Here is a 26,862-nt window from a genome sequence, read left to right as displayed (position 1 = left end):
AACCAGTTCCAATAGATCATCATACCTTATTGAAGAGATTACTTGGTCTTCTTGCATCTATTTCCTGTTCTTCTTTCTTGGCAGCTTTGAGGTACTTTTTCTTGGCTATTAGAACTTTTACTGGGTCAAATCCCGACTGCAAGAAAGAAAGAGTTACTTAGCTGTGAATATCACTGTGTTCTTCTAAAGAATTTGAAGTGCATCTGAAGCAAAGATTAGCTTTATTTGTCACAGGTGCATGGGAAACATCAAAACATGCAGTCAGATGCGGCATTTATGTCATCATCTAACGCAGTCCAAAGATGTGCTGGGACTAGCCCACAAGTGTCACCAGCATAGCATGCCCATAACAGAGTTATTCCAAACAGTATGTCTTTGGAATATGGGAGGAAACTGGAGCACCCAGAGGAAACCAGCACGGCCACAAGGAGAACATACAAACTCCTTACAGACAGCATTGGGAATTGATCTTGGATCACTGGCACTGTTATGCTACCACACTACCATGCCCCAGAATGCTTCTTTCCATAAAATGGCTTCCATCTTATTCTAGCCCCTGTCACAATCGAGTCAATAGGCTGAATGGTCAGCTACCATCTCTAGGTACATAGGATGAAGATGAAAGGGAGCTCAAATGTGATCCCTCCAAGTGTCTGCTGATACTCCATCAAAGAGGTAGTAGAAAAATCAGTAGTCACTGAGTTACCAGCAGGTATTGAAATGGAAAAAGACTATAGAAAGTGTTGGATCCAGCCAAGTCCATCACAGTTTATCCTACCCACCACTGAGGACATCTACAAGAAGCGTTGCCTCCAGGGCGCCCTGTCTAGGCCATACCCTCTTCTTGCTACAACCATCGGGCAGGAGGTACAGAAGCCTTAGGTCCCACGCCACCAGGTTCAGGAACAGTTATTACCCTTCAATCATCAGGCTCTTGAACCAGTGTCGATATCTTCGCTCAGCTCAACTCTGAACTGATTCCATAACCTACAGACTCATTCTCAAGGGCTCCACAACTCATATTCCCAGTATTATTTATTTATTTTCATACTTTTGTATGTTGGTTAACAAAAGATGTTGAGCACTACAGCACAGTACAGTCCTTCAGCTCATGACATTGTGGCAACCTTATAACCTGCTCTAAGATCAATCTACACCTTCTCTCCTACATAACCCTTCATTTTCCATTCATCCATGCGCCTATCTAAGAGTCTCTTAAATATCCCTAATGTATCTGCCTCTAACACCATGCACTCACCAGCATTGTGTAAAAAACCTGCCTCTGACATCACCCCTACCTCCAAACATCTAAAAGTTGTGTCCCCTTGGATTACCCATTTTTGCCCTGGGAAACAAAAACATCTCTGGCTCTCCATTCTATCTGTGCCTCTTATCATCTTGTACACATCTGTCTAGTCAATACAGAGTGGATATTACTCCTATTAATATCACAACCAACTATGATCTCAATTTCCTTACAGCTGAGTTAAAGGGAGTGGAAACTAGAAACAAATATGTTTCAGTTTGTCAAGGGTCAGCATGGTAGCATAGCGGTTAGTGTTAACACTTTTACAGTACCAGCGACCTGGGTTTGACTCCCGCCACTACCTGTAAGGACTTTGCACACTCTCCCCGTGACAGCGTAGGTTTCCTCTGGGTGCTCCGGTTTAGAAACATAGAAAGAAACATAGAAAACCTACAGCACAATACAGGCCCTTCAGCCCACAAAGCTGTGCTGAACATGTCCCTACCTTAGAAATTACTAGGCTTACCCATAGCCCTCTATTTTTCTAAGCTCCATGTACCTATCCAAAAGTCACTTAAAAGACCGTATCGTATCTGACTCCACCGCCGTTGCCGGCAGCCCATTCCATGCACTCACCACTCTCTGCATAAAAAACTTAGGCCAGACATCTGCTCTGTACCTACTCCCAGGCACCTTAAAACTGTGTCCACCTGTGGCAACCATTTCAGCCTGAGAAAAAGCCTCTGACTGTCCACACGATCAATGCCTCTCATGATCTTATACATCTCTATCAGGTCACCTCTCCTGCGTCGCTCCAAAGAGAAAAGGCCACCTTCACTCAACCTATTCTCATACGGCATGCTCCTTAGACTATGCTCCTCTCACATCCCCAGAAAATATGGGTTAGTTAGTAGGTTAATTGGTTACATGGGTGTAATTGGGCAGCATGGGCTCATTGGGCTGATAGGGCCTGTTACCAAACTGCATCTCAAAGTAAAAATAAAATTTTAAAGAAGTATGTTTTAAATTATGAAAGGAATACTTAGGCTACATGCACACAGACGTTTTTCTAGTGTTGGGCAATCAAGAACTAGAGGACATAGATTTAAGAGAGGGGGAAAATTTTAATAGGAACTTGAGGGCCAGAGTGATGTCAGTATATGGAATGACCTCTCAGAGGAAGTGGTTAAGGCAGCTCCATTAACAGCATTTGGATAGGAGAGGTTTAGAGAGTTATGGGCAACTGGGACTAGCTTAGATGGGAACCTTGGTTGGTATTGACCAGCTGAGCCGAAGGGCCTGATTTTGTACTGTATGACTGAATGAATCCACATGTAGTCCCTGGCACTGATGCTGGCTCCAACCATACACACAGTTGACATTGCCCAGCCTTATCTCACACACTGAACTAATGGGTGAACCAGATGTTGGACATCACGATTGCTGGACAATTTGATGACAGATTATTGGATTTTCTCTGTTGCTTCTTAGAAGTTCCCAGTCAGTGGTATATTACCTTTTTAATCACTTTCTTCCGGAAAAACTCCACATTTGCAAAATACAGCGGGGAACAGTAAGTTATAATTTTTATTCCACTGATTTCTTTAGCCTGGAATGAAACACAATAATGATTCAGTTACTCATTGAAGATGTTTATCTGGTTTTTAACAGTGAACAGTTCAACGACACAGTTGTAAATGTCATTAATAGAACATATGTGGCAAATAAATAATATTGTTGGATCAGAAACCCATTACTGAAGACAAGCATACCTTGCTCCAAGTCAGCCTTTTTTCTTTTATTCATGTTTAATCTACATTCATTGGAATCAGAATCAGATTTACTGCCTCTGACTTAGATGGTGCAAAATTTGTTTTGCAGCAGCAGTAAAGTGCAAAGACAGAAAATTGCTATAAGTTTCAAAAGAAAATAAACGGCGTTAAAAGGAATACTGAGGTGGTGTTCCTCAGTATTCCTGATGAAACTGTTTCTGAATCATTGAGTGTGGGTCTTCTGGTTTCTGTAGCTTCTTCGAGATGGTACACACACAAAATATTGGAGGAACTCAGCAGGTTGAGCAGCAGCTATGGAGGAGAATAAACAGATGATGTTTCAGGTCGAGACCCTCCATTAGGTGCTGATGAGGATCTCGGCCCAAAACGTTGACTGTTTATTCTTCCTGTTTATGCTGCCTGACCTGCTGAGATCTTCCAGTAATTTGTTTGTGCTACTCTTGATTTCCAGCATTTGTAGAATCCCCTGTGTATAAGGATTACATTAGAACACCTTTTGGCCCATCTAACCTCCAGCCTCTTCTGCTATTCTGTAAGATCTTGACTGATACCATTTTAATTCCACATATCCAATCCTTTCCCACAGCTGTATTACTGAGCTGTAATATGCCTTCCCATAGCTTGTAACCTGCAGGCCTCTCTTCCATGGACATTGTCTACATGACAGAGGCTATGAATAATTAGGAGTTCGAGGGGATTTGGTATGTCACCAAAGATGCTCGTAAATTTCTACAGATGTACCTCAGAGGACATTCCAATCAACTGCATCACGCTCTGGTGAAATAAGCTGCATAAAGTTGTAAACTCAGTCAGCTCCATCATTGGCACTAGCCTCCCCAGCATCCAGGACATCTTCAAGGAGTGATGCCCTAAAAGGTGCCATCTATCATTAAGGACTCTCATCATCCACTACATGCCCTGTTCTCATTGCCACCATCAGGAAGGGGGTACAGAAGTCTGAAGGCACACACTCAGTGATTCAGGAACAGCTTCTTCCCCTGCTCTACATTTTAATTTAACATATATATATGTTACTTCTTACTGTAATTCAGTTTTTAAGATTACGTATTCCAATGACCGCTGCTACATAACAACAACAAATTTCCTGACATAAGCCAGTGTAATTAAACCTGATTCTGATTCCCACTGCATCAGTAAAACAGCCATCATAATCAAAAGCCCCCTACACTCCAAACATCCCCTCTTCTACCCTCTCCAAACAGGTAGAATACACAAAAGCCTGAATGTGCCCCTATCCCTTTAAATATTTTATATCCATATCTGTCCCACCATTTTATAAATGCTGTTAACGCACCTGCCTCAACCACTTCTCCTGGCAGCTCATTCAATACACAGACCACCCTCCATGTGAAGACGTTGCCCCACAATTCCCCTGTAAAACTTCTCATCTCACCTTAAATATCTGATTCTGACTTTATGACTTATTTTTCCTGGGAAACAGACTGAGTATCTTATTGAATTTGAAACAGGCTTGAAGATTTCTTTGAACATCATATGATCTTATGCTCTTCAGGCTTCCCAATTGGACGTAAGAGCAAACATTATAAGGACTGAATTAGAGTGCTTTACCTCTCAGGAGGGGCTGGCAAGCTATAATTGTTTCTCCAAAGCCTGGTGGGAGAGGCTGACACTCTAGGGTATTAGATGGGCACATGTGTGATAGAAAATGGAGGGTTATGTAGCAGCGGAGGGTTAGATTAATCTTAAAGAAGGTTAAAGTGTCAGCACAACATCATGGGCTGAAGGATCTATACTCTGCGATTCAGAAACAGCTTTTTCCTCTCTGCCTTCCAATTTCTAAATGGACATTGAACCCAGGAGCATTACCTCACTACTTGTTTTTTTATTTCTGTTTGTTCACTACTTATTTTAACTATTTACTATACATACTGTAATCATTTTTTTCTATATTTATCATGCATTTCCTTGAACTGCCACTGTAAAGTTAACAGATGTCACAAAACATGCCGGTGATATTGAACCTGATTCTGATTCTGATCTTGTAATAATATACGTTCCCTGTTTTATATAAACCTACCTGCCTGCACATGATCCATATCACTCCATTTCCAGCATGTGCATGTCCCAGGTGCCTTTAAAATTCCACCTCTGTGTCTGTTTCCCCCACCAACCCTGGCCGCTCTTTCCAGTAACCTGCCTATGCCTGTGTGAAAACCTCACTCTGAATATCTTCGACATTTCTACTCTGGGGGAGAGGGAAAAAACTTTAACTGTCTACCCAAACTTTACTTCTCAAAATTTTATACAGTCCTATCAGGTCTTCCCTTAGCCTAAGATCCTCTTACAAGGAGGTTGCCTGGTTTGGAGGGAGTACCGAATGAGAATAGATTGAGTGTACTTGGCCTTTTCTTCTTGGAGCGATGAAGGATGAGAGGTGACCTGATAGAGGTGTATAAGATGATGAGGGGCATTGATTGTGTGGATAGCCAGAGGCTTTTTCCCAGGGCTGTAATGATTAACACGAGGGGGCATAGTTTTAAGGTGCTTGGAATTAGGTACCGAGGGGATGTCAGGGGTAAGTTTTTCACACAGAGAGTGGTGGGCGTGTGGAATGCACTGCTGGTGGTGGTGGTGGAAGTGGATACAATAGGGTCTTTTAAGAGCCTCGTAGATAGGTACATGGAGCTTAGAAAAATAAAGGGCTATGTGGGAATAAAGGGAAATTCTAGGCAGTTTCTAGAGTCAGTTCCATGGTCGAGACAACATTATGGGCCGAAGGGCCTGTAGTGTGCTGAATGTTCTATGTTCTAAGGTGCTCTGTGGTAGGTGCTCCAAGGGCAGTTAGCATAATGTTATTATAGCGCCAGCAACTCAAGCTCAATTCCGCCAATGTCTGTAAGGAGCTTGTACATTCTCCGTATGATTGTGTGGGTTTCCTCTGAGTGCTTTGGTTTACTGCCACAATCCAAAGATGCAAGTGTTAGTAGGTTAATTAATCACATCGATGTAATTGTGCAGCACGAGCTTGTTGGGCCAGAAGGGTATGTAACTGTGCTTATCTTTAATAATAATAATAATAATAAAACAATTCAGATTTGTCCAGTCTCTCCTTATAGTTAATATTCCCTAAAGCAGGCAGCATCCTGATGAATCTCTTCTGCACCCTGTTCAAGGCCTCCACATTATTCCTGCAATGGGGTGACCGGGACTGCTCACACAATAATTCAAATGCAACTGAACCAAAGATATAGCCTTAACTTCTGCCTGTTTCTGATTCCAGCACCTGCATTCTTATTTGCCTTATGATCATAAGATATAAGAGAAGAATGAGGCCATTCAGCCCATCAAGTTTTCTCTGCCATTCCATCATGGCAGATTAATGATCCCTTTCAAACCCATTCTTCTGTCTTCTCATAATGTTTGACACCTTGTCTAATCAGGAATCTGTTAACATCCACTTTAAGTATACCCAATGACTTAGCCTCCACAGCTTACACAGTCTCACTGCCCTCTGGCTAAAGAAATTTCTCTTCATCTCCATTCTAAAAGGGAGTCCTTGTATTGAGAGACTGTGCCCTCTGTTCCTAGACTCCCCCACTATGGGAAACATCCTCTCCACATCCTCTCTATATTGGCTTTCAATATTTGATAGGTTTCCATGATGTCCCCCTCATTCTTCTAAAATCCAATAAAGGCCTCCGAGCTCTCAAATGCTCCTCATACATTCCCAGGATAATTCTCATGAACCTCCTCTGGACCCTCTCCATTGCCGTTACATCCTCTGTTAGACAAGAGCCCAAGATATCTGACAACACTCTAGGCATAGCTTGACTATAAACCTCAGCATTACATCCTTGCGTTTATATTCTATTCCTCTTGAAATAAATACTGACATTGCATTTGCCCTCCTCACCACCGACTCAACCTGCAAGTTAACCTTTAGGGAATCCTGGACGAGTATTCCCAAGTCCCTTTGAACCTTTGATTTCTGAATTTGCTCTCCGTTTAGAGAATAGTCTATGCTTTTATTTCTTCTACCAAAGTGCATGACCATACATTTCCCTGCACTATATTCCATCTGCCACTTTGTTGGCCATTCTTCTAATCAGCACGGAATAGCCCCTTCTGGCTTAATGAGCTGTACCGCCCAGCAATCCACCTATTTAACCCAAACCTAACCGCAGGACAATTTACAATGACTGATTAACTTACTAATCGGTATGTCTTTTAACTGTGGGAGGAAACCCATGTGTTCATAGGAAGAACGTACAAATTCCCTATGGATGACGCAGTTATTGAACTCCAAACTCCGTAACACCTAGGTTGTAATAGAGTCAAACTAATCGCTGCACTACCATGACACCAGATTAGGCCTCAACCCCATTCTCCTGCCTTCTCTCCGTAACCTTTGACACCTTTACTAATAAAGAATCTATCAACCTCTGCTTCAAATATACCCAATAACTTCACCTCCACAGCCACCTGTGGCAATTAATCCTACAGATTCACCACCCTCTGGCTGAAGAAAGTCTTCTTCATCTCTGTTCTGACCCTGTGGGGTCTTTTTTTACCCCAGATTCTGAGTATTCATGATTCTTTCTTATCACCACGGTGACAAGCTTGGGAACTGATGGCTGATGTTAGTGGGCAAGTGTGCAGCTTACTCAGGTCACAATGCCTGTGCTGTGGGCATTAATATTCTTTTAAATAGTTAAAGCTAGAACAACAGCCTGATGGTTGCCAAGGGGATAAGTTCCACCCAATAATATTTACAAGAACATTTTCTAGGTTGGGAAATTCAAGTCGTCCAAGTGGGAGAAACCGAGAAGTTACTGCAGACTCCAACAGCTGACATTTAACATTTTATCCCTGTTTTAGTGGAGACATTTTGCGGTCCAATCCAAAAACAATCAAACCCGTATTTAAAGGCAAAAATACTGCAGATACGGGGCTGCTGAAATGGAAGCATACAAGGCTCGACCACTCCACAGGTCTGGCAGCAACACTGGAGAGGGAAAGGGAAATGAAATGATAATTCCATTTCACCCTCTCTGCTGATGGTTCCCTGATCTGCTGAGGATTTCCAGCATTTTCTGATTTTTTAGATCAATATTTAACTGACTCCTTCTTAGGGTTATGGAGCCATACAACCCAGCAGTGTGGCCTTTGGCCTACCTCGTCCATTTTTAACTATGCCAATCCCGCTTGTCTGCTTTAAGCCGAAATCCCTCTTGCCCAACCTGTCCAAGTATCTGTCCAAAATGCTGAAATCATAACCACCTCTGAACTTCCTCTGGGTGACTCATTCCACATAACCACTGCTCTCTGTTGATGGATTTCAGCCTATAAGGAAATCCTGTCCAATAAATGAGCCCAGAACCAGAGGGCACAGGTTTAACGTGAAAGGGGAGAAATTTAAAGAGGATCTGAGGGGTGAGCTTTTCATGCGGGGGGGGGGGAGGGTGGATATCTGGAATGAGCTGGACTTAACTTTGGACTGGGATGGGGTCGCTGGGAATAATGCTGAAGCCTGACAGGAACACTGGGAATTGGGAAGCATAGAATCAGGAAAATAGGAGCAGTAGAGAGCTATTCAATATCCCTAACTCTGGGTTCATTGGCATCCAATATGTCACAGGCATATACCTGTTCCCTATTGGTAGTATCTACTGGCAGTGCTGCCTCAAAAAGGCAACATCTATCAAAGATTTAAAGATTAATGTTATTTATCACATGTACATCCAAACATCAAAATATACAGTGAAATGGGTCATTTTGCATCAACGACCAACACAGCCCAAAGATATGCTGGGGGCATCCTGCAAGTGTCGCCATGCTTCTGATGCCAACGTAGTATGCCCACAATATTCAGACCCTGTCCCTGACTGGTACGCCTTTCGGAAGGTGAGAGTAAACCCACACAGTCTCAGGAGAATGTGCAAACTCCTTACGGACTACGGTAGGAATAGAACACCAATTAGTGACTGCTGGCACTGAAGGGCTCTGCACTAACCTCTATACTACCATGCCCATCATTCCGGGCATACGCCCTTCTCTCAGCCACCTTTGGGCAGGAGGTACAGAAGCTTGAAGCCCCGCCTCACCAGGTTCAAGATCAGCTACATCCCTTCAACCATTTGGTTCTTGAACCAGCCAGTACAAGATCACTAGAGTTTCAGAATGCTATGACCACTTTGATCATTTTGCACTATAGTGGATTACTTTTGAAATTCTAATGGTGTTCTTTCTTGTAAGACACTTTGAACAATTTATGTTGATATTTTTTCTTGTGAATGTTGTGTATCTGATGCTCTGAGTCTGTGATCGTCGTCTGAACCCTTAGTGCCTAGGTGGCAATGGGGCCTCCTGAGACTGTGATGCAGCTGAAAGTAAGTTTCCATTTCGTGTACCTGTTCACATGACTATAAACTTGACTTTGACTTTGATCCTTACCTTTTCAAAGACCTTGGGATTTTTATAAATGTCGCTAGCTGCAATCTGTCCCACCAGGTGGCCATTCCGACTGAGGGTGACAAAAACAGAGGGAAACATTTAAGGAAAATGGTCACCTGTATTCGGCATATACATGTGTCTATTTATTGAGATACAGCACAGAATAGGCTCTTCCAGTCCAGCAATTCCCCGATTTAATCCTAATGGGACAATTTACAATGATAGTTCAATAGATCTACCAACCGGTACATCTTTGGACTGTAGGAGGAAATGGTACACCCGGAGGAAACCCACGTACTAACGTACAAATTCTTTACGGGTAGCGGCAGGAATTGAACCTGGGTCGCCTGTACTGTAAGGTGTTGTGCTAACCACTATGCTACCATGCTGCCCCATTTACATGTATCAGAAATTTGTGGTGCATGCAACAAAAAACAGCCTTCAACAATTATAAGAATAAAGAAATATATAAAAACTAAATGTAAAGATTAAAGTACAGATATAGAATAAAATGTGCATAAATATATAACTATCAGCATGTATTTACAATGTAAACAGCATTATAAACAGTGGTTTACAGTGATGGTGTCATAGATAGAGGGGGGTGGGGAGCTAGCTAGAACGGTTGATCAGATGAACTGCCTGGTGGAAGAAACTTTTAAGATGGCGTGAAGTTTTTGTTTTAGTAGCCCTATTGTGCTTTCCATAAGGGAGCTATTGGAAAAGGCAGTCTGCTGTGTGGATTCAATCCAAATTCCTTTAACGTCATCGTAAACAGGGTGGACATTTGCACCCAATCTCTGTCTACAAGCTACTGGATGAACTCGGTGCGTCAAGCAGTATTTATGGAGGAAAAGGAATCGTTGATGTTTTGGGTTGAAACTCTGCATCAGTACTCTCCCTCCACAGATTTCCTCCCACACAATATATTAGGCGTAGCTTCTTCCCCTCCTCTGTCAGATTTCTGAATGGACAATGAAGCATAAGACATTGGAGTAGTATCAGGCCTTTCAGACATCAAGTTTGCTCCACCATTTTATCATGGCTGGTCCGTTTCCCTTTCAACCCCATCCTCCTGTCTTTTCCCCATAAACCTTTATGCCCTGACTTACCAAGGATCTATCAATCACTGCCTTAAATATACTTAATGACCTGGCCTCCACAGCCATCCATGGCAACAGATTCCACAGATTTACAACCCACTGGATTAAAAAAATCCTCTTCATCTCCTTCCTAAATGGACATCCCTGAATTCTGACACTGTGTCCTTTAGTCATAGACTTCCCCACCACAGGAAACATCCTCTCCACATTCTCTATCAAGGCCTTTTAACATTCAATAAATTCTTATAAACATTCTTATAAATTCCAGTGAGTACAAGCCCAGAGCTATCAAACGCTCCTCATATGATAAGCTTTTCAATCCCAGAACTGTGAACCTCCAATGAACCCTTTCCAATGTCAGCACATTCTTTCTAAGATAAGGGGCCCAAAACTACTCACAATACTCCAAGTGAGGCCTCACCAGCGCCTGTTAAACCCTCAGTGTAATATCCTCGTTTTTATGTTGTAGAACTCTCAGAACGAATACTAACATTGCATTTGCCTTCCTCACCCCCAACCTACACATTAACCTTTAGGGAATCCTGCACAAGGACGCCGTCCATTCGCACTTCAGATTTTTGAAATTTTTCCCCATTTAAAAAATAGTCTATGCTTTTGTTCCTTCTACCAAAGTGCATGACCATACACTTCCTGACACTGTATTCTACCTGACACTTCTTTGCCCATTCTCCTATCTGCCTACATCCCTCTGCAATCTCCCTGCTTCCTCAACACTATGTGCCCTCCGCTTATCCCTACTCTTTGCCCCCTGCCAATTAGCCAATACTCTATTCATGCTTGTATCTTTCCTTTAATACCATGGGCTCTTATCTTGCTAAGCAGCCTTATGTGCGGCACCTTGTCAAATGTCTTTTGAAAATCCAAATACACAACATCTACTGATTCCCCTTTGTCTATCCTGTTTGCTATTTCCTCAAACAATTAGGCTTACACAGCAATATCTATGTAAATCTCCAGAAAGCCACAATACTCAACACCTGGGCTGTCAGACGTCACAATGGGACATTGATAGGATGCAAAACTGGGCTGAGAAGTGGCAGATGGAGTTCAACCTAGATAAGTGTGAGGTGGTTCATTTTGGTAGGTCAAATATGATGGCAGAATATAACATTGATAGTAAGACTCTTGGCAGTGTGGAGGATCAGAGGGATCTTGGGGTCTGAGTCCATAGGACACTCAAAGCTGCTACGCAGGTTGACTCTGTGGTTAAGAAGGCATACGGTGCATTGGCCTTCATCAATCGTGGGATTAAGTTTAAGAGCCGAGAGGTAATGTTGCAGCTATATAGGACCCTGGTCAGATTCCACAGATTTTATTGTGCTCAATTCTGGTCACCTCACTACAGGAAGGACGTGGAAACCATTGAAAGAGTGCAGAGGAGATTTACAAGGATGTTGCCTGGATTGGGGAGAATGCCTTATGAGAATAGCTTGAATAAACTCAGCTTTTTCTCCTTTAAGCGACGGAGGATGAGAGGCGACCTGATAGAGGTGTATAAGATGATGAGAGGCTTTGGTTATGTGGATGGTCAGAGGCTTTTCCCAGGGCTGAAATGGCTAGCACGAGAGGGCAGAGTTTTAAGGTGCTTGGAAGTAGATACAGAGGAGATGTCAGGGGTAAGTTTTTTACGCAGAGAGTGGTGAGTGTGTGGAATGGGCTGCTGGCGGTGGTGGAGGCAGAAACGATAGACTCCTGGATGGCTACATGGAGCTTAGAAAAATAGAGGGCTATGGGTAAAGCCTAGGTAGATCTAAGTTAGGGACATGTTCAGCACAGCTTTGTGGGCCGAAGGGCCTGTATTGTGCAGTAGGTTTTCTACGTTTCTATGTTTTTACCACTAGAATAGTCCGACAGTTCCTAGCAATTGAGAAATGAGTGTGCCTGGGTATGCCCGTACCTTAAGTTTTATCAGCCTGAGCTGAGAAAAACCATCTTAAAATAATAATGATATTAAATAGTAAATATATCTGTGGAGACAAAAAGGTAGTTGATGTCTCCTGAGGAAAAATGTTCCTTTCATAGTATTGGGAATTGATTAGATCATATCTGGAGTATGTATACAACATTATTCTTAGTGAAGAAAGTATATAAACAGATTGGAATTACTTCCGAGAATGCTCAGTAGACCACTATATTGAAAGGATTGGATGTCTTATAAGAAAAGGTTGAATAGGTTAGGCTTTTATCTACTGGAATTAAGGAGACTTGGTTGATAGCTCAGCATGGACTCTAAAGGCTGAAGAGTTTGCTTCCATGCTGATAATGAAATGCCTCCCTTGTCAATGTTGGAATCTCAGAATCAGGTTTGTAATCACTGACATATGTCATGAAATTTGTTGTTTTGCTGCAACACACATAAAAATATTACTATAAGTTACAATAAGAAATATATTAAAAAATAGCGCAAAAGAGCAAAATAGTGAGGTGGTGTTCATGGGTTCATGGACCATTCAGAAATCTTATAGCAATGGGGAAGAAGCTGTTCCTAAATCGTTGAGTGGGTGTCTTCAGGCTCCTGTAACTCCTCCCTGAGAAAAGGGTATGTCCTGGGTGATGGGGCTTTTTAATGACGGATGCTTTTGAGGCATCACCTTCTAATGATTTTGCTGATGGTTCAGTCAGCCAAGAGTGAGCTTATCCTGTACTACAGTTCCCACCAAGCATCAAACCAAGGTCTCAGAACTCAGTTTGGGTCTTCTGCAGGAGCAACAATGATGAACTGCAGCTGAACCATCTAAAGCCAAACAAACTTTAAAAAAACAGAAGTAAAACCTCTAGTGTGGTTTCTTACAAAGTTTCCATTATTTCTTCCTAACATTATCCAGAAGTTCTTTTTAACCCAGAGAAAAAAATCCCGTCATAACCTACTAGCTGTTTTTGTCCAATAACTCCCTCAATATCAAAGCAGCAGTGAAGTGCGTGAAACAGGTTCATTTAGTTTGGAAATGGATTCAAAGTGCAGGGACAATTAGTTAAGAACTCAGCTCTCATTTCAAACCATTGAGATTCTGACATTTATTTAATCTTTCTGGCAATAACATTAGCTACTGTTTATGATGGACTGCATCTTAATGTAACTGCAGACTGGGCAGTGGGTCTTAAAAATATATGATTTCCCTTAGTGAATTCATTTATTTGCATTTGTTGGCTTCGGAAAGAAAGCTGAGCATTAATACTGCTCCCAGGCCATTGTAACTGTCCAGATGGAAACATACCATTGAGGCCCAGTGTCAAGATGTTGGAAGAATGAGGGAATCACTGACCTTTTTATTCAGCCTGATGGGTTGTTAGGATCTGGAAGGCAATAACTAAGGGGGTGAGGGCCGAGAAAGTTTTTGCAGTATTTCTCGAACAGGACACATAAATCCTTTTTGATGACGTAAGTCCTTGTCATCGAAAACCTTGGCAAACTTCTATAGATGTGTGGTGGAAAGTGTGTTGACTGGCTGCATTTTGGCCTGGTATGGGTAAACCAACACCTTTAAGTGGAAAAACTTACAAAAGGTAGTGGATTCGGCCCAGTACATCATGAGTAAAACCCTCCCAAACATTGAGCACACCCACATGAAACGTTGCCGTTAAAAAGCAACATCAATCATCAAAGATCCTCATCACCCAGGCCATGCTCTTTTCTTGCTGCTGCCATTAGATAGAAGGTACAAGTACCTTAGGACTCACACCACCAGGTTCAAGGACAGTTACTTCCCCTCAAAACTTAGGATCTTGAACAAAACGGGTTAGCTACACTCATTTAATGATTCTTTTACCTTGTTACTTCATGCTCATTATTCATTGCTATTTACTTATATCTGCATTTGCACAGTTTAGTTACAGTTAACAGTTCCTGATGTTACAGTTTATTCTCTAGATTTCCCAGCTATAACAATCTAAGTTTAACTGCAGGAAAAGAACTTCAGGGTTGTATATGGTGACATGTATATACTGTGATAATAAATGTAACTTTGAACTCTGAACTTCTGAACTTCTAATATAAGTGGAGCTAATTGGGCAGAGTGGATTGAATGGCCTCTTCCTGTGTTATATATGGAGCCCTGTTGAGACTAGTTATGTAGTGCTCTGGTCAAAGAGTAATTCAGCACAGAAGCTGACCCTTTGGCCCAACTCAACCATGCTGACAAAAGTGCCCAGGTAAGCTAGACTCATTTGTACAAGAGATTCTGCAGATCCTCATCACCCAGAGTAACACACACAAAATATTGAAATACCTCAGAAGGTCAAGCAGCATCTAAGGAGAGGAATAAACAGTTGACGTTTCAGGCTGAGATCCTTCATCAGAACCTGCTGACTTGATCCAGCATATTGCATGTCTTACTCTGGATTTTCAGCATCTGCAGAATCCCTTATGTACATGGATACATAGCAACATGTTTTGACCAACTAACCCTCCTGTCTCTCTCCCTTCCTTTTCAGTCCTGAAGGAGGGTCTCAGCCTGTAAGATCTTGTTTGTTCATCTTCATGGATGCTGCCTGACCTGCAGAGTTCCTCCAGCATTTTATGTGTGTTACTCTGGTCTCATTTGTCCTTGCTTGACCCATATTCCTTTAAATTTTTCCTGTCTACGTATTTATCCAAATGCCTTTTTTTATTGCACCCGCCACTTTCTCTGGCAGCTCATAGCTGGGAAAGGTAGTGGAGATAAGCTCCCATTACCTATTAAATATTCCCAGTGGCTTGCATCTCAAATAGCCTCTGACAACAAAGTGCAGATCCTGGCTTTCAGATGTGGCTTAGCCCGCGGAACCATCTCTACTGACAGTAGAAGGGGTAAAGGGGGGGTTACTGGCGCCTTAGAACCAATTGCTTTGGGCAAATGAGGCTCTTCAGTCAGGGTCGGCAGCTCATCGAGGAGAAGAAAAGCTCTGATCTCAAACCTCCGCTGCCCTGTGCCTATATTCATTCATGGGGAAGGCTTCGGGAATAAACCCTGAGAAAAAAATCCAGAGCTGGAGTCCCTAAGGCAGTCCTACATTGAGTTCAACGCTGACTGGCAACTCCTGCAACATTGCTGGTTTAATCTGCATCAGTCCCTGCCATTCTTTTGGGTTCATCAGATATGTGGACAGGGGGAGCTTGCTGCATAGACAGCAGCTTGCTCTCCATATCGTACTCCCCTGGCTTGTGTATCTACACAGCTTGGACACAACATCTATGGGTGACCCTGACTGACAGAGTCTTCATTCACTCATTTCATAACCACCACCCTCTGTGTGTAGAAGCTGCCTTTAAATCCTTTCTAAATGTTTCACCTCTCACCTTAAACCAATGCCCTCTATTTTTTGGTGCCCTTTTCTTTGGAAAAAGTCTGTATGCATTCACCCATCTATGTCCTTCATGATTTTAGATACCCCTATATGGTCACCTCTCTGTCTCCAATGTTCCAATGTATGTCCTATCAAGAAAGATTAGGCAGAGTAGAGCTGTGATCTCTGGACTTTAGAGGAATGAGAGGTGATCTCATTAAAACACACCAACCCCCATGAGACAATGGAGTAGATATGGGGAGGCTGCTTCCCCAGGAGGGGTTACAGTGCCAAAGTAAAGGAGGTGAAGTTTAAGACTGAGATAAGAAATATCTTAAGAAAGGAAGGAAGTTTCACTGTCTGTAAGGAGTTTGTACATCCTCAAGTATTTCCTCTGGGTGCTCTGGTTTCCTCCCAGATTCCAAAGACATACAGAAAAGTGAGTTCCAGCTTGCAATGTTGGCACTGAAAATGTGGCCAGAATAATCCTTGTTGATTTGATTTGACAGAAACAACCCATTTCACTGTATGTTTCAACATAAAGAAAAGTAAATGTTATTACCGAAGTACATACATGTCACCACATACAACTCTGAGATTCATTTTCTTTTGGGCATCTATAGGATAGTAACTATAACAGGATCAATGAAAGATCAGCCAGCATGCAGAAGACAACAATATGTGCAAATGCAAATATAAATAAATAGCCATAAATAATGAGAACATGAGATAATTAGTCCTTAAAGTGAGATCAATGGTTGTAGGAACATTTTAATGATGGGGCAAGTGAGTGTTGCCATCCCCTTTTATTCAAGAGCCTTTCTTCAACCTGGTGGTACAAGTCCTGAGGCTCGCTAGTGGCTGCAGTGAGAAGGGAGAATGACTTGGGTGGTGGGGGGTCTCTGATAACCGATGCTGCTTTCCTACGACAGCATTCCATGTAGATGTGCTCAATGGTTGGGAGGGATTTACCCGAGATCTACTGGGATGAATCCACTATCTTTTGTAGGATTTTCTATTCAAATCCCTTGGTGTTTCCATACCAGGCCGTGATGCAGCCAGTGAATATACACTCCACCTCACATCTATAGAAGTTTGTCAAAGTTTTAAATGTCATGCCAATAAAAATGTCATTGTACATTTAATAATAAAGCTAATCTTTATCTTTATAATATTTTCACCAGAGGACAGTGATTCTTTGCAATTCTTGACATAACAGAGCAGTGGAAGCTTGGTTGCTTATCACATTTAATATGAAGATGTTTGGATATCATTGAAATCAAGATACATGGATTGTGCTTAGAGCAAATAGATCAGTTGGGAGCAAGTATGTCTTCTCCTGCCTCTATTTTTTTGCATTTTTTATGGTCTCGTGCGATTTCATGGTAAATCCGCGAGGGTTTGGTAGAATCTCTTCCAGGGACTTCCTGAGCCCTTTCACCCCACAGAATTCCAGTCCATAAGCAAACTAAGTCCAGCATCAATAAAAGCAAGAGTCCAGATTGAAAAGGATCTGGGCTTATGTCCATTTCTATCAAAGGTGCCAAAGACGCCTCCAACTTGTCCCCATAGGTGGAGCCAACGTCAGAACGCATGGCTTTCAATGTAGTTACAATCCGAGAAAAGCAAGGTCTGTTTGGTATAGATACAGCAGGGGAACAGGCTCTTCTGGCCCAAAGAGCCCTTGCTGCCCAATTATATCCACGTGACCAAATAGTCTACTAACCCGTATGCCTTTTGAATCTAGGAGGAAACTGGAGCCCCTGGAGGAAACCCATGCAGTCATGGGGAGAAGGTACAAACTCCTTACAGAAAACAGTGTGAATAAAACCTGGGTCACTGGTGTTGCAAAGCATTACAATAAACACCACACTACCATGCAGCCCTTTGGGTTCTTTCACCATCACATAAAATATCATATTTTATATCACCGTCATATCAATTTTATATCACCATCATTGAAAACTGGTTGTGCCAAACCAATTACATTAGTAATCAAATAGCTAACTAACCTAATCTCTTGTGCCTCCACATTCTCCATATTCTTCCATTTCCCTCACATTCTGGTGCCTATCCAAACATCTCTTAAAAGCCCTAAGGTTTCTTCCTCGACCACCACCCCAGGCAGTAGATTCAAGCACCCACCACTCTATGTGTAAAAAAATTTCCCCTCACATCTTCTTTGAAATTACTCCTTCTAATTTAAATGCAACCCTTTTTATATTAGGTATTTCAATCCTAGTAAAAATATACTGTCTTGTTGAATCTGTCAATGCCTCTCACAATCTTACAAACCTCTATCAGATCTCCCCCCAGCCCCTGCCACCCCAGGGAAGCAACCCAAGTTTGCTAGCCTCTCAATATAGCACATGCCCTCTAATCCAGACAACACCTGGAAAACCTCTTCTGCTTCCTCTCCAAAGCCTCGGCATACAGTACTTCCTATAATGGGAGTATGCAATACTCCAGATGTAGTCTAACTGGAGTTTTATAAAGCTGCAAAATAACTTCCTGACTTTTGAACTCAGTGTTTCAACTAATAAAGGCAAGCATGTCACATGCCTTCTTAACCACCCTGACAACCTATGTAGTCATTTTCAGGGACTAATGAACTTGGATTCCGAGATCCCTCTGCTCATCAACAATGTTAAGGGTCTTGACCTACCAAGGTGCAATACTTCAATTTTTGGCTGAATTAAACTCCATTTTCCATTTCTCCACCCATGTCTTCAACTGATCTATATCCTGTTGTATTCTTTTCCAGTCTTCCATGCTAGCCACAACACCACCAATCTTTGTATCACCTGCAAACTTACTTAACTTGTGTCTTTTGTTTCTGGGCATTGTCAGCCGGGGACAGAAGTGTAAATGTCTGATGAGAAAATATGGAAGGTGAATGACTGAATGTGTGAGAGAAACTGAGCCAGTAGGAGAAAAAATTCGTAGAAGGAAAGAAATGGGCCAGTTATAGGAATTAAACAAATGGGGAAGGAATGGTTCAAAAAATAAACTGAGTAGGATGGAATGTTCCTGTCATAATGAGAGACTGGAGCAGCCAGAGATCCCATCTCTGTTCTCCTTGGAGCAGAAGAGGTTAAGATTTCGGTTCGGATTCAGATCCAGACTCAGATTCCGATTCGGATTGAGATTCAGATTCATTCATTTATCACATACACATTGAAACATTCAGTGGAATGTGTTGATGTGCTGGGGGGCGCTAGTGAGGGTGGCCGCACGTTCTGGTGCCAACATTGCCTGCCCACAATGTTCTGCAGAACAGCACAAGCAACAACAACAGCAAAACAATCCTCTTTTCTAACCTCCCACACACAGATAGTTCGCCAAGCCCAGGACAGGCAGCCTCCAGGCCCCCAATCTGCAGTGAACTCACGGGCTCACAGACAGGAAGAGAAATGATTGGGGTAAATAAAATTATGAGTGGTATAGAAAGGGTAGACTGCAGTAAACTATTCTCCAGAGTAGATAAAAGAAGAGGGCAGACATTCAGAGTAAGGGTAAAAGATTGGAGAAGATTTGAGGGCAAACTTTTCTCATGGAGCTGGTGAGCACTGCCAGAGAGTGTGATGGAAACAGAGTTACAGGCAGCATATAAGAAGTGTCCGAACAAGCAGCTGGATCACCCAGGCATAGAAGATGATGGGCCAATTAATGTAGATGGATGCCTGCTGGTTGACATACAAATGGTGGGTCAAATGGCTTGCTTCCCTGTAAATTCTGGAGGAGCTCAGTGAGTCAAGAAGCATCCACCGAGATGATATGGGCAGTTGGAGTTTTGGGTCGAGACCCTTCATCTGGACTGAAATATAGAGGGAAGATAACAAAGAGAATGAAAGGATGGGGCAGGTGCTGGCAGAAGGTGGATGGATCCAGGTGAGGAGAGAAAAGTAAGAATAGTGATAGAAGCTGTGGGGGGGGGGGGGGGTGGTGACAAAGAGATGCAGTTGTAAAATCTGATAGGAGGGCAAGTTGAAGCATTGGGAAGACTCCTGACCAAGTACAGGAATAATAAATGTAACAACTGGACTAATATTAGCAATAGTATTCATGGGAAATGAATAATAATGGATACAGGGTGATTGTATCAGTCTAATAGTCCGAGGAATATTGGTATTGTGTAATTGGATAACTAGATTATGGATAGATTTCTGTTTTATTCTTTCTCAGAATGTGTATTTTCACTGAATGATTTCCAGGACTGAAGAGATTATCCTAGGTGAAGAGACTGAGAAGACTAGAAGCAAAAGCAACGTGCTGGAGAAACTCTTTGGAGGGAAATGGACAGATGCAGTTTTGGATTGAACCCCTTCATCTGGACTGTGCTTCAGATTCCAGCATCTGAAGTCTCTTGAGAAACCTAGCACTGTATTCCTTGGTGATTAGAACGATCAAACTGAAGCATAAACCTGTTAAATGGCCTGGATGGTGGGAAATGCCTCTCTGAGCTGTTGAATTTTTAGGTAATAGAGAGACATTGGGGTTATTTGTTGCTTGTCAGTCTTTGTTTTTGTATAGCTTTTCATAAATTTTATTGTATTTCTTTATATTCCTGTAAATGCCTGCAAGAAAACGAATCTCAAAGTGGTGTATGGCAACATACGCACTTTGAATAATAAATTTACTTTGAGAATTTGACTTTACTACAGGCCAATGGTTGAGTGATTCAGTTGGTGGAACAAGTCTTAAGGATGGAAAGGCCAACTCCTGCCTCAATTTTGATCTACTTGGAGCTGATCTTGCATGACTTTCCTTCACATATTGACATTCTTCATTATTATTTATTTACTGATTGATTGAGATACAGTGCGGAATAGGCCCTTCTGGCCCTTTGGGCCCCCCTGTCCAGCAGTCCCTCAATTTAACTGTAGCCTAATCATGGGAAAATTTACAATGACCAATTAATCTACTAATTGCTATGGCTTTGGAATGTGGGAGGAAACCAGAGCACCTGGAGGAAACATGTACAAACTCCTTACAGACAGCACAGATACATCTATATTATTCTCACAATTTTTGCTCTTTTCTCCTTGGAGTGACAGAGGATGAGAGGTGACCTGATAGAGGTGTATAAGATGATGAGAGGCATTGATCGTGTGGATAGTCAGAGGCTTTTTCTCAGGGCTGAAATGGTTGCCACATGAGGACACAGGTTTAAGGTGCTGCGGAGTAGGTACAGAGAAGATGCCAGGGGTAAGTTTTTTACTCAGAGAGTGGTGAGTGCATGGAATGGGCTACCGGCAATGGTGGTGGAGGTGGATAAGATAGGGTCTTTTAAGAGACTTTTAGATAGGTACATGGAGCTTAGTAAAATAGAGGGCTATAGGTAAGCCTAGTAACTTCTAAGGTAGGAACATGTTCAGCACAACTTTGTGGGCCGAAGGGCCTGTATTGCACAGTAGTTTCTATGTTTCTCTATAATTATTTAGTATGTTTTAATATATATTTCATTTTTAAATTGTAGGTAAATACGTATTACACTGTACTGCTGCCACTAAGCAACAAATTTTATGATATATGTCCAATGAAAATAAACTTGATTCTGATTTTAACAGTTTGAACAACTTCTCACCATCAGATTTCTGAATGGTCCATTAAACCCATGAACACCACCTCACTATTTTGCCTTTTCTTCGCACTATACTGTATATTTATTTATTTTTCAAGACCTTTGTGCTGACCTTACATGCTTTCCCTTCACATAACATGAGCTTTCGGAGACGGTTAAAGAAAGTGACATACTCACAATTGTGTTTGGAACACCACAACTAGTGCCGAGAATCCCACGCCGACCGCTACCCCGTAGGGCAAGCCAAGCAGGAACGCTGACAGGAAGCTTACCACCCACACGCTCTAAGGGCAGAGAGAGGGGTTGAGTCAGGCTGACCTCACCAAAGTGCACACTCACCGCAGAAAACAACGTAAATATTTCTTCTGAGGAAACAGCACTTTCAAAGTTCAGGATGAAAGGGTGAAGCTGAACACTGGTGGTCCTTCAGATTTTCATTCTGGGAATTTCATGTAGACTTCTAGTTCCCTCTCCCACAATGCTTACCTCATCCCAAGGTTCCTAGTTCGTTTTTCATGTCTCTCTCTACTGTGGGCAACATGATGAATTGGTGGAGCAGACTCGACGGGCTGAATGGCCTACTTCTGCTCCTCTGTCTTATGGTCTAACACACACCTGTTGGTGAGTGTTTGTTTCAAGTACCTGGTTTCCATGTGTGTGCCCAGGTGACTTTACTGTGGCAGCTTAGAACCCACTCTTATCCCATTGACCCTACGCTTTGGGGATCAACCTATGGCAGTCGGAAGCAGGTTGGGACTTAAAAGTAGAGACAAAAGTGGCTGCAGATGCTGGAACAACACACAAAGAATGCTGGTGGAACTCAGGAGCTCAGGCAGCATTGATGGAGGGTAATAACATTTCAGGCCAAGACCCTTCATCAGGATTCAACACATGAATCTGGAATCTGGAGCAAGACAGGAGATGCTGGAGGACCAGGAAGAAAGCAGGAGAATGGGGTTGAGAGGGGTAATAAATCATCCATGATTGAATGGTGGAGTAATCACGTTGGGTCAAATAGCCTATTTCTACTCCTGTGTCTTATGGCCTTAACTTAGCTGGTCAGACAGCAGCTGTGGAGGGGAATGGACAGTCGACTCTTTGGGTTGAGACCCTTCATCAGGGCCAAAAGAAAGAGGGAGTCAACTAATGTAGAAAGGTGGAGGGAAGGGGTGGGACAAGAGCTGGATAGTGATGGGTAGATCCAGGTGAGGGAGATGATAGGCAGACAAGGGAGGGAGGAGAGAATAGGAATGATATCAGAAGGTGGGAGGTAGTAAGTGGAAGTGACAAAGGGCTGAAGAGTAAAGGAAGGTGGAGCATGGAATAAAGGGAAGGAAGAGGTGAGGAGGACTTCTGGGAGGAGTGTGAGGGTGAAGGGCAAATACAGAGGATGGAGGAGGGGGTATAATGATAAGAGAATGCGAGTCCTGTGGATCAGAAGGAGGGAGAAGAGAGAACAGATGGGGAGAAGTTCCTTTAAGTTTGAAAAGTCAATATTCATGCCATCAGATTGGAGACTACCCAGGTTGAATATGATGTGCTGTTTGAAGTGTCAGAATCTTTTTCCCAGTGTGGAAATGTCAAATACCACAGAAAATAGGTTTAAGGTGAAGCTTAAGAGGGAAATTATTTTACTGGTAGGTGTGTGGAATTGATCCCAAGGGAGATGGTGGAAATCAATATGAAAGCAACGCTTGCAAGGCAGTCAAACAGAGACATGAATGGCAGGATACAGACCTCGTGCAGGCCGATGGGGATACTTTGGATTGGTGATATGATTGGCACAGACTTCGTGGGCTCTAAAACCTGCTCCTGTGCTGTGCTTTCCTCTCCTGTGTTCTAAGGCTTCACTCCTCCTGCCCGTTGTGCTTGGTTAACACCAGCCTCCCACACATTCCCAGCTTTGTCTGTCATCACCCCCTGTGTAGAAATTCTGGAATTCTCTCCCTAAATTCTTCCATTGTCCACCTCACTTCTATCTTTGAATGTGGTCCTTAAACAGTGTCCAAGCCTCCTGTGCACTTTGGTGTCCTGTTCAGTTGTGCCTGAGAATTCCCATGTAAAATGACCTCTGTACAGTCTGTCTCTTGGTAACCAGCTCCTGACTTTTGGGTGCCTTGACATACAATGAAACTTCCACAACATTATAAAATTCAAAAGTTTGGCCTATGGTTCATTGTTAAGAACAGAAGAACCAATATCCTCTCTCCCTACTTTTAGTGATTTAGGAAAAGCTCTTTTGTATAAGTCTTATATGCTATTGATACCGTTCTTTACAATGCTGCAGAAGTATAGTCACTACACTGAATTTTTGTGTATTTTCTGACTTAAGGACACAATTAACTCACAGACATCTGTAAAAAGGGAACACATTCATTACCCAGGGATGTCCTGTACTCTATTAACAGCAAGTTAATGCATTTTGTTCTAGTGGCAGCTAATTACTAGACTCAGAATAACTTAGGAAGTAGACCCCAGAATTAATACACTTCATAAGGTTATCTAATACATCCCATTAATACTTTGTGCTTCACAGACTTACAGAATTCACGCAAAAATATAGAGCTTCCAAAAAGTACAATAGGAGTTTGTGGTAAAAAGCCCGAATCTTAATTCACTTCAGCTAGAAGATAGAATATGAAATATGGAACAGTATACTACAGGCCCTTCAGCCCATGATATTGTGCCAATCTTTTAACCTACTTCAAAATCAAGCCTCCTACATGTCCCTTCATTTTTCTTGCATCCATGTGCTTATCTAAGAGTCTCTAACTTGTCCCTCGTGAATCTGCTTCTACTACCACCCTGGAGGCACTCACTACTTCTGATACCCCCCCCTGTACTTTCCTCCCATCACCATAAAATTATGTCCTCTCATATTAGCCCTTCCTGTCCTGGGAAAAGAGTGTTGGCTGTCCACCCTATCTATTCCTTTCATCAGCTTATGCACCTTAAGTCTCCTCTCATTCTCCTTCACTCCAAAGAGAAATGCTCAAACTATTCTCATAAGATACTGCATGCTCTCTAATCCAGGCAGCGTTCCGGTAAATCTCCTCTGCCCCCTCTCTAAAGCTTCCACATGTTTCCTGTAATGAGGCAACCAGGAATGAACACAGTACTCTAAGTATGGTCTAACCAGAGTTTTATAGAGCTGCAACGTTATCTCACAGCTCTTGAACTCGGTCCCTGAACTAATGAAGGCCAACACGCCATACGTCTTCTAAATTATCATACCAGCTTGAGTAGCAACATTGAGGGATCAATGCATATGAACCCCAGGATCCCTCTGGTCCTCCATACTGCTAAGGATACTGGTATTAATCTTGCACTCTGCCTTCAATTTCGACCTACAGAGTGAATCACTTCACACTTTCCTGGATTGAACATTAGACAAGCATCTTGCAATAAGAAACAGGAAATATCACTCACACAGTCCAGTTTGTTTTTCTTCCACAGGTAGTAGGGGTCAGTGATTTGCATCAAGGTGTTTTTCAAGTTGACAGCTATGAGTGCTCCCAGTACAGACTAGAGACAGAAACAAAGGGAGGGTTTATGTAATATCTCACTCTACACCAGAGGAAATCTCCAGCCTGTGAAACCAAGCACACTTGGCTGTTTCTTCCAGTCTTCTGGAACTTAAGATTGACTTTGTTCATGATTGATGCACATAATTGATCGTTACTAGGTCATGGCTGAAGGTTATTTCCCATGCAACAGTGTGTTGAAGCTGGAACCTGGTGCTGTTCGACACGGACCATTGATGAACAAAGAACAGCTCTTTGGCCTATAATGTTGTGCTGACCCTTTAACTTGCTCCATGGTCGATCTAAACCAGGGCTTCCCAACCTGGGGTCTACAGACCCCCTCAGTTAATAGTAAGGGTCCATAACATAAAAAAGGTTGGGGACTCCTTATCTAACCCTTCCCTCCCACTTAGCCCTTCATTTGATGATGGGACTGTATTGAAGTTCAAAGTTAAAAGTTCAAAATAAATTTATTATTAAAATACATATTCTACTTTTTGCAGGCATTTAGAGGAAAAATAAAGAAACAATAGAATTTAGAAAAAAAACTGTACATAAGCAAAGACTGATAAATAATATTGAGAGTATGTGTTGTAAAGAATCCTTGAAAGAAAGTCTGTAGGTTGTGGGATCAGGTCAAAGTAATGCCGACTGAAGTTATCTATGCCAGCTCAGTTACTGACCCTCTACACCTCTGATCTCCTCATGGACCTCTGGCTTCTCCTTCCTCTAGTCAATACTCAGCTCTTTGGTTTTGCTGACATTGAGTGAGAAGTTGTTGTTGTGGCACCACTCAATAAGATTTTTAGTGTGCTTGTAAAGAGCAGGATGACAAACCGACGGGGATCTGAATATTCCTCTAACTTCTTGTCCCTTCATTCCCCCATAAGGAAACTGCCATCCTTACTAGATCCCTAGAATTCCCACCACCCCACTGGGTGGCAGAATGGCACAGCTAGGTTCAGTCCTGACCTCAGCCTCTGTCTGTGTGAGTTTGTGTAAATTAATAGGGCTTGGTGTTGGGTCCACTACTTCTCACCTTATATATTAATGATCTGGATGACAGAATTGATGGCTTTGAGGCCAATTTTGCAGAGATTTGGACAGATCAAGAGAGTGATCAAGTAAGTGGCAGATGGAATACTGTGTTGGGAACTGAAGGATCATGCACATTGGTAGAAGGAATAATGTTTAAGGAGGTTCTTGATTCCTGATTCCTGATTAGTAAGCAAGTTAAAGCTTCTGGAGAGAAGGCACTAGAGTGAGGTTGAGAGGGAAAATAAATCAGTCGGGATTGAATAGATGGGCCGAATATCTTAAGTCTGCTCCAATTATGATTTTCTCCCTATAACTGTGTGGGTTTCCTCTGGGTGCTCTGGTTTCCTGCCACATCCCACAGACATGTGGATTGGTGGGGTCATTGGTGGGGTGGAGATATATCTCTACCAAAGGAGGTGTAATACGCTCATTCCCTCTACTCGCCTGCAGGTCAGCCTTGGGCAAGGAGTAGCATCTGCTTAAACACCGCAGTGAGGGTCACATGAAGCCATGGGGATTAGTATAAAAGCTCACCTGCTTTGATGATATCTGCATGGGAGAAGGTGGTGGATAGTGAGATGAGCAGCTAGTGCATGTCACAAGTCCTGGTTATGTGACCATTGACACCAGGCAGACAAGCTCCGAAGAGTATTGATAATGGTTGGGGTCACCTGTCTTGTAAAGACACTGCCCAGTGGAAGGAAATATCAAGCCACTTCTGTAGGAAAATTTGCCAAGGACAACCATGTCCAAGGAAAGACCATGATCACACGCATCATATGACATGGCGCAAAATGATGAAGATGAAACTGTCTCTGGTGTGTAGTAGGTGGTAGAAACTTGGGGTAATTGATAG

At 42.5% G+C, this 26,862-nt stretch overlaps 1 protein-coding gene across 2 annotated transcripts in view; it reads right to left on the bottom strand.

Moving 5' to 3' along the window:
- LOC132381010 (solute carrier family 26 member 9-like) overlaps positions 1-26,862 on the bottom strand; it is a 146,454-nt gene that overhangs the window by 39,485 nt on the left and 80,107 nt on the right. For both annotated transcript variants that reach the window (XM_059950088.1, XM_059950087.1), the window contains exons 12-16: positions 24,874-24,969; positions 21,622-21,728; positions 9,475-9,544; positions 2,763-2,855; positions 26-136 (exon numbers count right to left, since the gene is read on the bottom strand). In XM_059950088.1, coding sequence (XP_059806071.1) covers positions 26-136; positions 2,763-2,855; positions 9,475-9,544; positions 21,622-21,728; positions 24,874-24,969 — 477 coding nt within the window. The remainder of the gene's footprint in view (positions 1-25; positions 137-2,762; positions 2,856-9,474; positions 9,545-21,621; positions 21,729-24,873; positions 24,970-26,862) is intronic.

This window comes from Hypanus sabinus, chromosome 25, assembly GCF_030144855.1.
Source record: "Hypanus sabinus isolate sHypSab1 chromosome 25, sHypSab1.hap1, whole genome shotgun sequence".
NCBI classification, from domain to species: domain Eukaryota; kingdom Metazoa; phylum Chordata; class Chondrichthyes; order Myliobatiformes; family Dasyatidae; genus Hypanus; species Hypanus sabinus.
The sequence above is the reverse complement of the archived record's forward strand: the minus strand, read 5'-3'. Positions and strand labels throughout refer to the sequence as shown.